This window comes from Mobula hypostoma, chromosome 1 (assembly GCF_963921235.1).
Source record: "Mobula hypostoma chromosome 1, sMobHyp1.1, whole genome shotgun sequence".
NCBI lineage: Eukaryota > Metazoa > Chordata > Chondrichthyes > Myliobatiformes > Myliobatidae > Mobula > Mobula hypostoma.
In genome coordinates this window covers 197,383,501-197,396,033 of record NC_086097.1, presented here as the reverse complement: position 1 = coordinate 197,396,033, position 12,533 = coordinate 197,383,501, and the positions used below count along the sequence as shown (strand labels likewise).

At 40.8% G+C, this 12,533-nt stretch overlaps 1 protein-coding gene and 1 long non-coding RNA gene across 8 annotated transcripts in view; one reads left to right on the top strand and one right to left on the bottom strand.

Annotated features, from left to right (window-relative positions):
• trappc9 (trafficking protein particle complex subunit 9) overlaps positions 1 to 12,533 on the bottom strand; it is a 749,291-nt gene that overhangs the window by 540,671 nt on the left and 196,087 nt on the right. For all 7 annotated transcript variants that reach the window (XM_063062835.1, XM_063062851.1, XM_063062844.1 and 4 more), the window contains one exon: positions 7,699 to 7,851. In XM_063062835.1, coding sequence (XP_062918905.1) covers positions 7,699 to 7,851 — 153 coding nt within the window. The remainder of the gene's footprint in view (positions 1 to 7,698; positions 7,852 to 12,533) is intronic.
• The window catches only part of LOC134354109 (uncharacterized), a 40,540-nt gene continuing 38,797 nt past the window's right edge, over positions 10,791 to 12,533 (top strand). The window contains exon 1 of the long non-coding RNA XR_010019726.1: positions 10,791 to 10,950. This is a non-coding gene — a long non-coding RNA (uncharacterized LOC134354109). The remainder of the gene's footprint in view (positions 10,951 to 12,533) is intronic.

The window sequence follows — 12,533 nt, the reverse complement described above, 5'->3', positions numbered from 1 at the left end:
TAAGTTAGCAAATTTCACATCACCTGCTGGTGATAATAACCTGATTCCGATTCTGAAGTAAGACCCTGAATATCAGAGAGTATCACCAACTGCACTGATAGTTACGGGATGAAACCATGAGAGTTAAACAGCACAAGGAAGCAAAAGGACCCATGAGTAACAGTGAGAGACTCGCTGAATTTAAAGTGAAAATAACATGGCAATGGCTTCAATTGGGAAAGCTGACGAATTTGAAACTGCTAATGAAGACTGGAAGTCGTATACAGTACTGAGAGCATTGAACTGATTTGTAAAGCAAAAAACATGGAGCAGCAAACGAAAGCCCCTACACTCCTCAGTTTAAAAGTACAGTACACTCTCTTATGCAATTTAGTAACCCCTGAAAAGCCAGCAACTTTGACAAAATTGTTACAATTTTACAACATCACTTGAACCCTAAACAGCTGGTAATAGATGAGAGATTTAGGTTTTACAAAACAAACTAGTCAAAAGATGAAAGTTTTTCTGAATACATTGTAGAACTGCGCAAACTTTCCCAGTAATGTGACCTTAGAGGTGAACTTTCTGATGCATTAAGGGATAGGCTTGTACGTGGCATGCATAGTCAAAGCACTCAAACGAGGCTACTGGCAGAAAGAGACCTAACCGTAGAACAGGCATTGACCATTGCCATATCGTTACGAGACCCAGCAAAGGATGCAACAGAACTACAGAAAAGGAGGCTAGAATGTGAAATGCACAAAATGGCATTGAATGGTGCAAAAAGCCAAAGATGTTATCAACATGCCAAATCCTTCCAGTGTCACAGGCAAAGTCACAAAGAGAGAATGTGCAAGGCAGACAAAAAGCACAACCAAGTGAAAAGTCTCAAACACAAAACTAAGCAAAAGTTATTGAATGTAAAATAGAATCAGACAACAGAGTCTGACAAAGGTGAACTGTCATGCCTACAACTGCATAATATTACTAAAGCAGATTGCACTATGATAGGGATCACAATAGATGTGCATGATGTAAAGGTGAAAATAGAGCTGAATACAGGGTCAGCTTTGTCCATAATTCCAGAGGCTGACTACAGCAGATTGGTTTCCTAAGATACCATTACAGAAGACCTCAGTGATACTGAAGACTTACAAGGCAAAAAAGTGTCTCCCAAAGGCAAAGTGGAAGTAAATGTAACGTATGGAGGCCAACCACAACTGTTAGAGCTTTATGTATTGAAAACTGGAGGGCCAGCACTTCTCAGATGTAAATGGTTGAGGAAAATCCAACTAGATTGGCAATCAATCTAAGCTGTCAGTCTGACATCAACAGGCAACGCCAGCCCTAACGATAGCACTAGCCAGAGACTGTCAAAGCTGCTTAATGCCAATCAGGTGTTTGAGAAGGGAATGAACAGTTGAAAACTTAGCCAAAAGCTGTTCAGGATGTCTAAAAGTTCAAAATGCACTCTCACAGGCACAGTTGCACCCTCACAGGCACAGTTACACCCAAGTGAGTGGCTGTCGTCATAGTACATATTGACTTTCATAGGCCTTTCATGGACTCCACGATTCTGATTGCTCTGGATGCTTTTTTGAAGTGGCCAGAGGTTATACCACCTCAGCAAAGACTGTCTCTGCTTTGAGGACTATCTTTACCAGAAATGGCTTACCAGAACAAATTGTGAGTGACAACAAACCCTACACATTAGGTGAATTCCAACTGTTCATGAAGAAAAGTAGCATCAGACATTTCAAGTCAGTTCCTCACCACCCAGCAACAAATGGGTTAGTTGAAAGATTTATCAAAACCTTCAAGAAGTCCATTAAAGCAATGGACAAGGAGGACATTTCTCTATAGCACAAGGTGGACAACCTTTATGTGTATTGGAACTCTTTTCATGCAACAACAAATCACACACCTGTAATGCCCCTCATGAACAGAAATCTGAGATCTCACATAGACCTCCTGAATCCAGAACTACGGAGGGAAGTGCAGAATAAACAGTTCAGCCAGTTGTCAAGTGGCAAGGAGCTTCAAAATTGGAAAGTAAGTCCTAGCGCATGATTACTGAGAAGACAAGTGGATACCTGGTAGGATAGCTACAAGAACTGGACCACTGATGTACACAGTGGATAGAAACATATAGAAACATAGAAGTCTACAGCACATTACAGGCCCTTTGGTCCACAATGTTGTGCCAACCATGTAACCTAATGTAAAAACTGGCTAAAATTTCCCTAACACACAGCCCTCTATTTTTCTAAGCTCCATGTACCTATCTAAGAGACTCTTAGAAGACACTATTACATCTACCTCTCCCACCGTCGCTGGCAGTGCATTCCACACACTCACCACCGTGTGGAAAAACTTACCTCTGACATCCCCACTGTATCTACTTCCACGCACCTTAAAAATATGCCCCCTCGTGTTAGTTATTTCACCCTGGGAAAAAGCATCTGGCTATCCACATGATCTTAATCCCTCTCATTATCTTATACACCTCTATCAGGTCACCTCTCATCCTCCATCGCTCCAAGGAGAAAAGGCTAAGTTCACTCAACCTATTCTCATAAGACATGTTCTCCAATCCAGGCAACATCCTTGTAAATCTCCTCTGCACTCTCTCTATAGTATCTACATTCTTCCTGTAATGATGTGACCAGATGTTGGAGATCAGACATGGAGATGTCATGTGGAACAGATACTGGATGTTCAACCAAAAAACACACCTGAGTCGAATCCATCCAACAAGAGGGACACATTACAGTCACCGGACTTCCCTCTCAGGCTACATCCACACTAGACCGGATAAATCCATAACCAAAGCATCTTCTCTTCATTCTGACCCTCCATTCACACTGAAATGGCGTTTTCCTTCCCCAAAAACAGAGCTTTTCTAAAACACTCTCCAAAGTGTTTAAATCTGAAAATGCCGGTTGGCTGTTGTAGTGTGTACGGGGTAACCAGCTAATGTTAAAAACGCTGTCATAGTCATGAGGTGCTGGAACAAATGGTGGCGACAGCGCGGCATTTCATTGTTTTCTTGAACTCAACCTCCAACACCACAACAACAATATCTGACAATAGATGTGTAACATCCTAATGTAACATTGTATGGAAATACAAGATAACACTGATGCAGGCATGTTTTATACATTTAACAAGGTGCTTCATTAACGTATTGCTTGTGCAAACATTCAAGAGATGCAATTGTCACTTTTGCCCAGTAACTCGTTTTATTGCACATGTTAAATACCGCAAAATAATACACAAAGACGTGGCAAAAGTAAAGGCAAACAAATGAGTTAACAGCAAATTTCACTTTTGCCCAGTAACAAGCCTTATTGCATTTCATTGTAGCTGTCGTCTCTTTCATCGGTGAAGAGACTATGGCTGTAGGAAATGTTTCAGGACAAACATGCACCTAGTCTTTCATTTGGCAATTTCCTTTCAAGTTTTTCTAGTCTGTAACTGGACAAACGCACACCAAGTACACCACTTCCTCTTTGCTTGTTTTCTGTGTGTCCTGCACATGCCCAGTAGGAGGAGATTCGTCCAAATATCCGTTTTAATGTGGACGGAGGTATTTTCAAAAACGCCTGGCGTGGACGCCTATCGTTTTTACGCGAAACTGATGTTTTCAAAATTATCTAGTTTGGACGTAGCCTCAGTGATGTTGTCACTGACAGCAACTTGACACAGGAAACCAAGAACACTGTCTCACACAAGACATCGACCAAACCTGATGCCATTCCACAGGTCCAGAGGCATTATCCTGAAAGAAACAGAGCACCACCCAAAAGACTGAACATTGAGAACTATGAAGTTAGTTATGGACTGTTACTGTGAAAGCATGCTTATTTGGAATATGGGTTTATGAAAAAGAAATTGAATGCTTTGTACATATACAGCTTATGTTGCATTAAACTAAAAGAGGGAGGAAGTGTAATGTATAGATCTATTCTTTGAGCGCAATAACCAGTTTCTTAGCACCATGTATTGTTCAGTTGTCTGTGCATACGCTGTGTCCATGCACATGCATTGTTCTTGCTCTCTCTCTCTCTCGCTGTAATGTGAATACGCCAGTTAAAGCCATCTTCCGGGTGTGTGCTTTTATTGCATATGCATGTAGTTGTGCACAGACACAACAGTGAAGAACTTTGGTTTAAAACTATTCTAATCAGTAACCCCTAACAGATTTCAAATGAACAAGAGATACTCAAACAATCTCTTGTCTCATATTGCTTAGTAATTAAACTTTAGCCTCAAAATCATGATTTAAAGGTTGCAGGTATATTGGGTTTTGAGAGCTGCTCAAGATTCAGTGATAACATATCCTTAAACCAAAACCAAGACATTATTTGGACAGGATTTTCAATTGCATTTATAGAGATCTATCAATTTTTGGGTTAATGTGTTTAATACTAATAGCTATTACTATAAACAAAAATTCATTCACACCAAATCGTTGAAATAGAATGATCCACAGAGAGCAACACCAACTGTGATGCAAATGCTAGATATTTATTCAGAAAGTATTTGCAATCACTGTTAACTTAAAAATTTTCTTTGTTCTACTATTTACTTATAATGATTTACGCCCAAAATATGTAAGCCAAGTTAGCATTTTCCTTAAGTCCTTTTTCGGCAATGACCTAATGTTGTCATTTCTAGCACCAGCATCACTATTATTTAATTCAAACTTGCTCAGATTCAGTCTGTAGTCTTTTCATATCTTTGACACCAAATATTAATTTTATAGATTCTTCTCAGTGCCAGGAAATATTTCTTGACCCCAAATCATATGATGTTTTGTAAAATTATGCTAATGGAAACTATGTCCAAGATTACTTCAAAGTTAAAATTAATTCCAACTAGACAACGGGGTGACCTGTTGTGGCACCCTTTGAGAGATGGGCAGTGCAGTCTGATGTGACCAGAATAAACATTAAATTTTCCTGAATGCAATTGGTATCATTTTGCTTTGGAAACTGAAGTAGGAAATCTCAAGTTTACTAAAGAAGAACATTGCGTAGCAAAGCAAATATAGCTGTTCCTCATTTCACGAAGGACAATTTTGATGGCATCATTTCTGGCTTATCTGCCACCTTGTGCCTCTCGCTGTCATTCTGGAGACATGCAACCCTTTCATCCCCCGTCTCTTCAGCTCTTCTGCTGTTTGACGATTGTCTCTGATCCTGGAGACATGCATGCCTCTCCTCCTCTGTCTCTTCTTCTCTCATCTTTTTTTGTCTTGACTCTTTGATCCTGGAGTCGTGCGGCCCTGGCCTCATCCGATTCTTGTTCTCGCCCTCTCCTTGCCACTTCCCGATGACATTTGGAATCATTTCTTGACCATAATGTCCCCCTTCCCTTTCCACGCGGCATAATTAGGCTGACCATTTTTTTTTACCCTAATGCTGGATAGAAGATACGAACAACTAACATCAAAGGATGCTGATTATTCTTGATGAAGTGGCTGGCGCTCTCCTAAATGGACGTGATAAAGTCACCACTGTCCTTTGACTGTAGCAAAGGATTTTATGGGTGTCTCGGAGACCGTCATTACAATAAGATTTAATTATCTCTTATTGATGGGTCTCAGTTTAATCTGTCCTAATCCTGCACATGCTGATGGTGATTAGCAGAATGTGACCCCTCGAAATACAGCAGCCCTGCCCTTTTGCTCCGGTAGGTGTCGCTGCTGAGACTGGCTGTGCGCATGCGTTGGGTTGTCGTGTCCCGATTTCCATAATGGCCGATTGGGTCTCAGGTGAAAGCCAGCCTGTTTATTTTGGCGAATGAGCAATTTTATACGACTATATAACCCTAAACTTTGCCTGCATTCTGTAAATTAGCGCATTTTAATTCGATTTAGCCAAAAAGAAGTGCCGCTGTAATGCACCATTGGCGCTAATTGGAGGCTCAGACAGACCATGAGAGTTTTAGTAGTATATAGATGATCAAGTTGCAAAACTATTTTTCTCACCCAGAATACTCAAGCTCAAAGCTGAGATGGAAGCAGCTGGCTAATCAGAAAGGGGCTAAAGTATTCTTAAGATCCAGGAATCCAGTTCAGTAATACCCAACACCAGAAACAATGCATTAAAACTGATGAGAGTAGCCCAACAGAAAGCTTTAATCTTTTCATCAAAATGTTTTCACCAGTTTGAAGTGGAAATACTATTTGTGAAGTATTATAGGGCTCAATACTTAATTCGAAACTATTCACAATTCAACTTAATTAGTTCAATGAAAAAAATCTGAGCAGAACCTACAAAACTTATGGGTAATGTGAAGCAAGCAGTGGAAAAAACAACAAAAGTCTGCAAAAGAATGTTCACTTTGTCCATGAGGGAAAAGAGCATGAAATTGTCAAAGGTAACAAAAATAAAAGCATTAATGCCACAGGGAGCCACTTAACAAGAAAAGCCAAAACTAATAACCATACTTAAAAAGGACAATGATTGGTTCTTCAATGTGTAAATAAACAAATGTACTTAAAAATTGCAGGATGCCAATCAGCTAGCAATCAGGGTGGAAAAATTGTAGATATAATATAAACTGGACAAATATACATTAAGTGACACGACCTTGAGGAGCATTGATGTAAATAAGGACTTTGGTGCATAAATCCTGCACTCTCCATCTACCCCTCTCGACCTCTACTTGTGGTCACCCTACTATGAGGGGTGATTGATAAGTTCGTAACCTAAGGTAGAAGGAGTCAATTTTAGAAAACCTAGCACATTTATTTTTCCTACACTTACACACTTAGCCCAGCAGTCGTGGAGCATACAGATCCCTTCTTTGTAGAAGTCGGCGTCTTGGACCTCCAGAAGTGGTCCACAGCAGGGGTGATTGGTAAGTTTGTGGCCTAAAGTAGAAGGAGATGAGGAGAAACTTCAAACTTCCTGCATTTTCAAAGAGTTGAACTTCACGTGCATGTTACGAGAGCTGTATAACTCATCTCCTACTACCTTAGGCCACAAACTTATCAATCACCCCTGCTGTGGACCACCTGGAGGTCCAAGACGCTCTCGTTAAATGCACGTGCAGTTCAACTCTTTGCGTGATAATGCAGGAAGTTTGAAGTTAATAACTCATCTCCTTCTACCTTAGGCCACAAACTTATCAATCATCCCTGCTGTTGACCACTTCTACAAAGAAGGGATCTGTATGCTCCACGACCACTGGACTAAATGTGTACATGTTGGAGGGGACTATGTTGAAAAATAAATGTGCTAGGTTTTCTAAAATTGACTCTTTCTACCTTAGACCACGAACTTATCAATCACCCCTCGTACCTACTGCCAATACTTCTGGCATGACCACCATACTAATTCAGCTTTCGGCATCACAAGTGTTTTGCAGCACACAAAATGAACCTGAATAAGTACATTAGAGAATAAAAATTACAGGGCTAAGGGAAAAGAATAGCCATGCAGAAATATTTGAGAAAATATCAATGCAACTGGATGAGCAGACTCCATCCAAGCTCTAACCATTCTAGAATTTCTACCATAGGTGCCTCCATTGTGTGTACCTGCAATAATCAATTATTTTCCCGGAACCAGAAAGTGCAACACAAATCACATCACATGATCCTCAATGATGTGAAAATCCATTCTAGTCCCATATTCCAAACCCTTTAAGAACTGAATCACCAACTAATTTTCGATTCATCGTGACTTTACTTAACATTGACCTTACCATCATTGAGATCCTGCAGTAGGCTTTCTTGACATGAGAAGTCCAGTTTTACTTGTATGTTAAGTGTAAAGTAAGCAATCTTCCCAGATTCAAGAGGTAACTGCGATAGCAATTCTTCTGAGTTCCAGGTAAGAAAATCAGCATTCAATTTTTCTGTGGAAGACCACAAATGTTGATTTACAAATCACCAAAACATTAACTGATAAATTATTAATAATTATAATTCAATAAGGAGCAAGCAGCACAAAGCTGGAGAAACTCAGCAGGTCAGAAAACATCTGTATTGAAAGATAGAGAGGAGAGTGGAACAAGAGCTAGGAGGCAGGAGATGGATATCAATGAGAGTGGAGGGTAGGGTAATTGGCAGATGGGAAAGGGGGAATAAGAGTACTGGCAGAAGTGATAAATGAAAAGAACAAGGGCTCAATTTGATGGAGTATTATACCATTAGTTTGGAATGCAAGGTACAAGTTTACATTTGGCCTCACCGTGAAGGTGGAGAAAAATGACAATTTTAATTGTTTTCTTGCTTAAAGAATTGCATATAATTTGTTTAATTCATGAATGCTATTAATATGAGCTAAGTGCCTGTGATGATGCTGCTGGCAAGCTTTTTCTACACCTATATAGACATGCACTTGATTACAAGAATAAACTTGATTTCAAATTATACAGCAAATTAATGCTTCAGCAATCACAATGAAAGGCACAAACTAAGTAGGTATAATCTCATTGTCATTATGGAAACATGGCTGCTGAAGAACTTGCAACAAGGAAAAGCAGGTGCTGTGCACTATACTGCGAGATCAGTGCAACAGTGAGATATGATCTTGGTTTGGCCATTACGTAGACAAGAAACAACTGGCTTAAGTTAAGAAATAGATGAGAACACAAAATAATGCTGTTATTTGCAAACCACTAAAAGGCAATTGTAATATTAGGCATGACATAAATCACATATTATAAGTACATGCAACAGGAATAATAATGTAACCAAGGAAGATTTTAACCTGTATACATAGGAATGAATCAAATTTGCTGTAATAAGGTATAACACAAATTCATGGAATATATACAAGTTTTTTTCTTGCTTGAGGAATCAAATGAGACAAGGCCATTGTAGATCTTGTGTGTGTATTGAGAAAGCTGATTGATCTTGTTGTCAAAGGGCCTTTGGAGAGTAGTGATCAACTACCAATAGAATTTGATATCAAATTTGTAACTAATGTGTTTCAATTCAAAACCAGAATTTATAATATAAATGCAACAATGAAAGTATAAGAAGAACAATTTTCTCTGGTTGATTGGGAGATTGAAATGCATGGCACTCCACAGGCAATGTTTATCAATTAAGGAAATAATGTACAAGTTGCAAAATTAAAATTCTTAATACACCAAAATCCACCAGGCAAGTTAACCATCTGTGGCCAACAAAAAATAAAGAATACTAAATCAAAGTAATAAGTTTATAAATTTGCTAGAAACAGCAACACAACCTCTCAGCTTCTGATCTAATTCCCTCTCTTTCCCCTCCCTCAGCTAGCTTTCATCCCCAACACCCGCTAAGCTCTTGCTTCGTTCCTTCCCAGCTTTTCATACTGGCTATCTGTCTTACTTCACATCCAGATGAAGAGTCTCAACCCATAACATCAAATATCCATTTCCCTCCACTGATTATGTCTGGCACCAAGTTCCTCCAACATGGAGAACTTTTTAAGAGGAGGTTTTGGAAATAATGGATGTTTAGGATATCTCAAGCCAGAAACTATGCGGATTGGGAGGTTGTACTTCTGACTTCACTTTTTAAATTGAGGGAAGAAGGAAAACACACATCTACCAATATGTTAGTCAAACAACATTTCATATGGAAAATGCATGAAACTCTGCTGAAGGAAGACAAAACTTCAAGTCCAGAGAAACATTTTCTCATGGAACATACCACATGCTATCATTTTCTGAGCCATTAATTCAACTAGCCATTATAAAGCTTGATCATACTATCACCCCCCTAGCTTTTTACACTAGTTCTTGTTTACTGCCATTGCAGTTAGCTTTCAGCAATTTACCACTTGCAACTGAGGACCCCTCTCACCTATTATATGGAAATAAGGTTACTCTTATCTTATTCCCCTTACAATAAATGTGAATTAATTTTCCTGCGTATTAGAATAATTTGTTATTTTCATTACAATCCATGTTACTCCAATTACTTAATATCAACAGTTAACTTATATACACACAAAATGCTGGACTGTACTTTTTTTCATAGATACTGCCTGGCCTGCTGAGTTCCTCCAGCATTTTGTGTGTGTTGCTCAGATTTCCAGCATCTGCAGATTTTCTCTTGTTTGTTATCTTATATATTCAATCACTACATAAAGAATTTATTGGGATTTAACAAAGATTTCATCATAATAGTACAGAGTGGCAGAAAACTGTGTACTAAACTGTCCTTCACTTTGCATTTGCTGCACCCAACCACAGCATATCCTGCATACCTCTTAACAGGTAGTCCTAAACTTTTGAGTATATCAGTTCACAGCACTTAGTCATGGATCACACCTTGCTCTGGAATGCCTGTTATATCTTGGGCATACTGGAGAATACATGCACACACACACTCACTTACAGTGTTACATACACAGTGTCACATACATTCACACAGCACTGTGCAAAAGTATCAGGCTTTTATATTAGGTAGGATCCCCAAGACTTTTGCACAGTACTGTAGTAATTTTATGTATTGCACTATACTGCTGCCGCAAAGAAAAACAAATTTCATGACATATATGAGTGATGATAAACCTGACTCTGATACAAGTCTCTACCGTGAACTGAGAGTGGGAAGGGGGCAAGAAAAGGAAAATCATGGTTTGGAAAAAGGGGAAGGGTGAGGTGAGGAAGCAGGAAGCATGATAGACACATTCTATAATGATCAATTATTCAGATTCCAATGATCTTGCCTGGCACCTCAGGGCTGGGAGTATCTGCACTCATACCACTCCCTGCCCCTGGCACACCTTCTCTGCTACCAGTCCCACACCCATCCAGCACCACTTCACCCTCACCATTCCCAACATCCTATGCTCCTGCCTGATTTACAACCCTCTTTCCTCTTCATGTTGACAAATACAATACTGTGCTATGTATATGTATCCAACTTTTTACACACACTGCTAGAAACTGTAAGATGAGCAGAGCCTCGGCGAGCAGAAGCTGCGGACGAGCTTGCTCCCAGTGAGGTAAGGCTGGGTAAGTTCCTTTAATTAATCTAATTAACTTAGGAATAGGTAATGGAGGCAGCAGTTGGGGCAGTCGAGTGCTTCGTTTGCAGTATGTGGGAAGTCAGGGTGGGCACAATTGTCCCTGATGACTACACCTGTAAAAGGTGCATCCAGCTGCAGCTCCTGACAAACCAAGTTAGGGAACTGGAGCTGGAGCTGGATGAACTTCGGATCATTCATGAGGCAGAGGCAGAAATAGACAGGAGTTTCAGGGAGATAGTCACCCCTAATAAGTCAGGAGACAGGTAACTGGGTGACTGTCAGGAGAGGTAAGGGGAATAGACCAGAATGAGCAGAGCACCCCTGTGGCCGTTCCCATCAATAATAAGTACACCATTTTGGATACTGTTGGTGAAGACGACCTACCAGGGACAAGTTGCAGTGGTTGCGTCTCTGGCACCGAAACTGGACCCTCAGCTCAGAAGGAAAGGAGGGAAAAGAGGAGAGCAATAGTGATAGGGAATTCGACAGCTAGGGGGACAGATAAGAGGTTCTGTGGGAGTGATCGAGAATCCCAGATGATCTGTTGCCCGCTTCGCTACCGCTGCTACTGTGTGGTAACCGGAATCTCCAGAGCAGAAGGTCCCAAATCCACGGCTTTGCTTGTTTCGGCGGCCGGGGCTAGGTCGAAGGCACTCGGCAGAGGATGGTGCTCGGGAGGCTGTATCGGAGGGGCTGGTCGGATGCTCGAAGTTTTCAGATGGATGGACTCGGTGTCGGCTGTGGTCAGCTGCTTCCAAGGCATCGGCAGTTGTTGGTGCCTTGGAAGCTTATGGCAGGGAGTTTCTCCCTTTTGCCGCCTGCTATCGGGGACTCGGGAGTCGATCCGGACTTGAGACTTTTTTTTTAACCATCTTCATGGTCTGTTCTTTATCAACTTATGGTATTGTTTTGCACTGCAGTACATGTTATAATTATGTGGTTCTGTCAGTGTTAGTCTTCGGTTTGTCCTGTTTTCTGTTATACCACTCCGGAGGAACATTGTATCATTTCTTAATGCATGTATGCATTTCTAAAAGACAATAAAAGAGGACTGAGTGTTCTCATAATCTAATCTAATCTAATCCCTGGTGCCAGGGTCTGCAACATCTCAGATCGAGTTCTCAGTATTCTTGAGAGGGAGGGTGAGCAGCCAGATGTCGTGGTCCATGTAGGGACCAATGACGTGGATAGGAAGAAGGAGGAGGTCCTGCAAAGAGTGTTTAGGGAGTTAGGTGCAAAGTTGAAGGACAGGACCTCCAGGGTTGCAATCTCAGGATTGCTACCCATGCCATGTGCTTGTGAGGCTAGAAACAGGAAGATAATGCAGCTAAGTACGTGGCAAAGGAGTTGGTGCGGGAGAGAGGGCTTCATGTTTCTGGACAATTGGGCCTTGTTCCAGGGAAGGTGGGACCTGTTCCAACGGGACGGGTTGCACCTGAACTGTAGGGGGACTAACATCCTTGCGGGAAGGTTTGCTAGTGCTGCTCTGGGGGGTTTAAACTAGATTTGCAGGGGGAGGGGAACCAGAGTGTTAGAGCAGATAGTGAGGTGGAGGAGGATAAAGGTCAT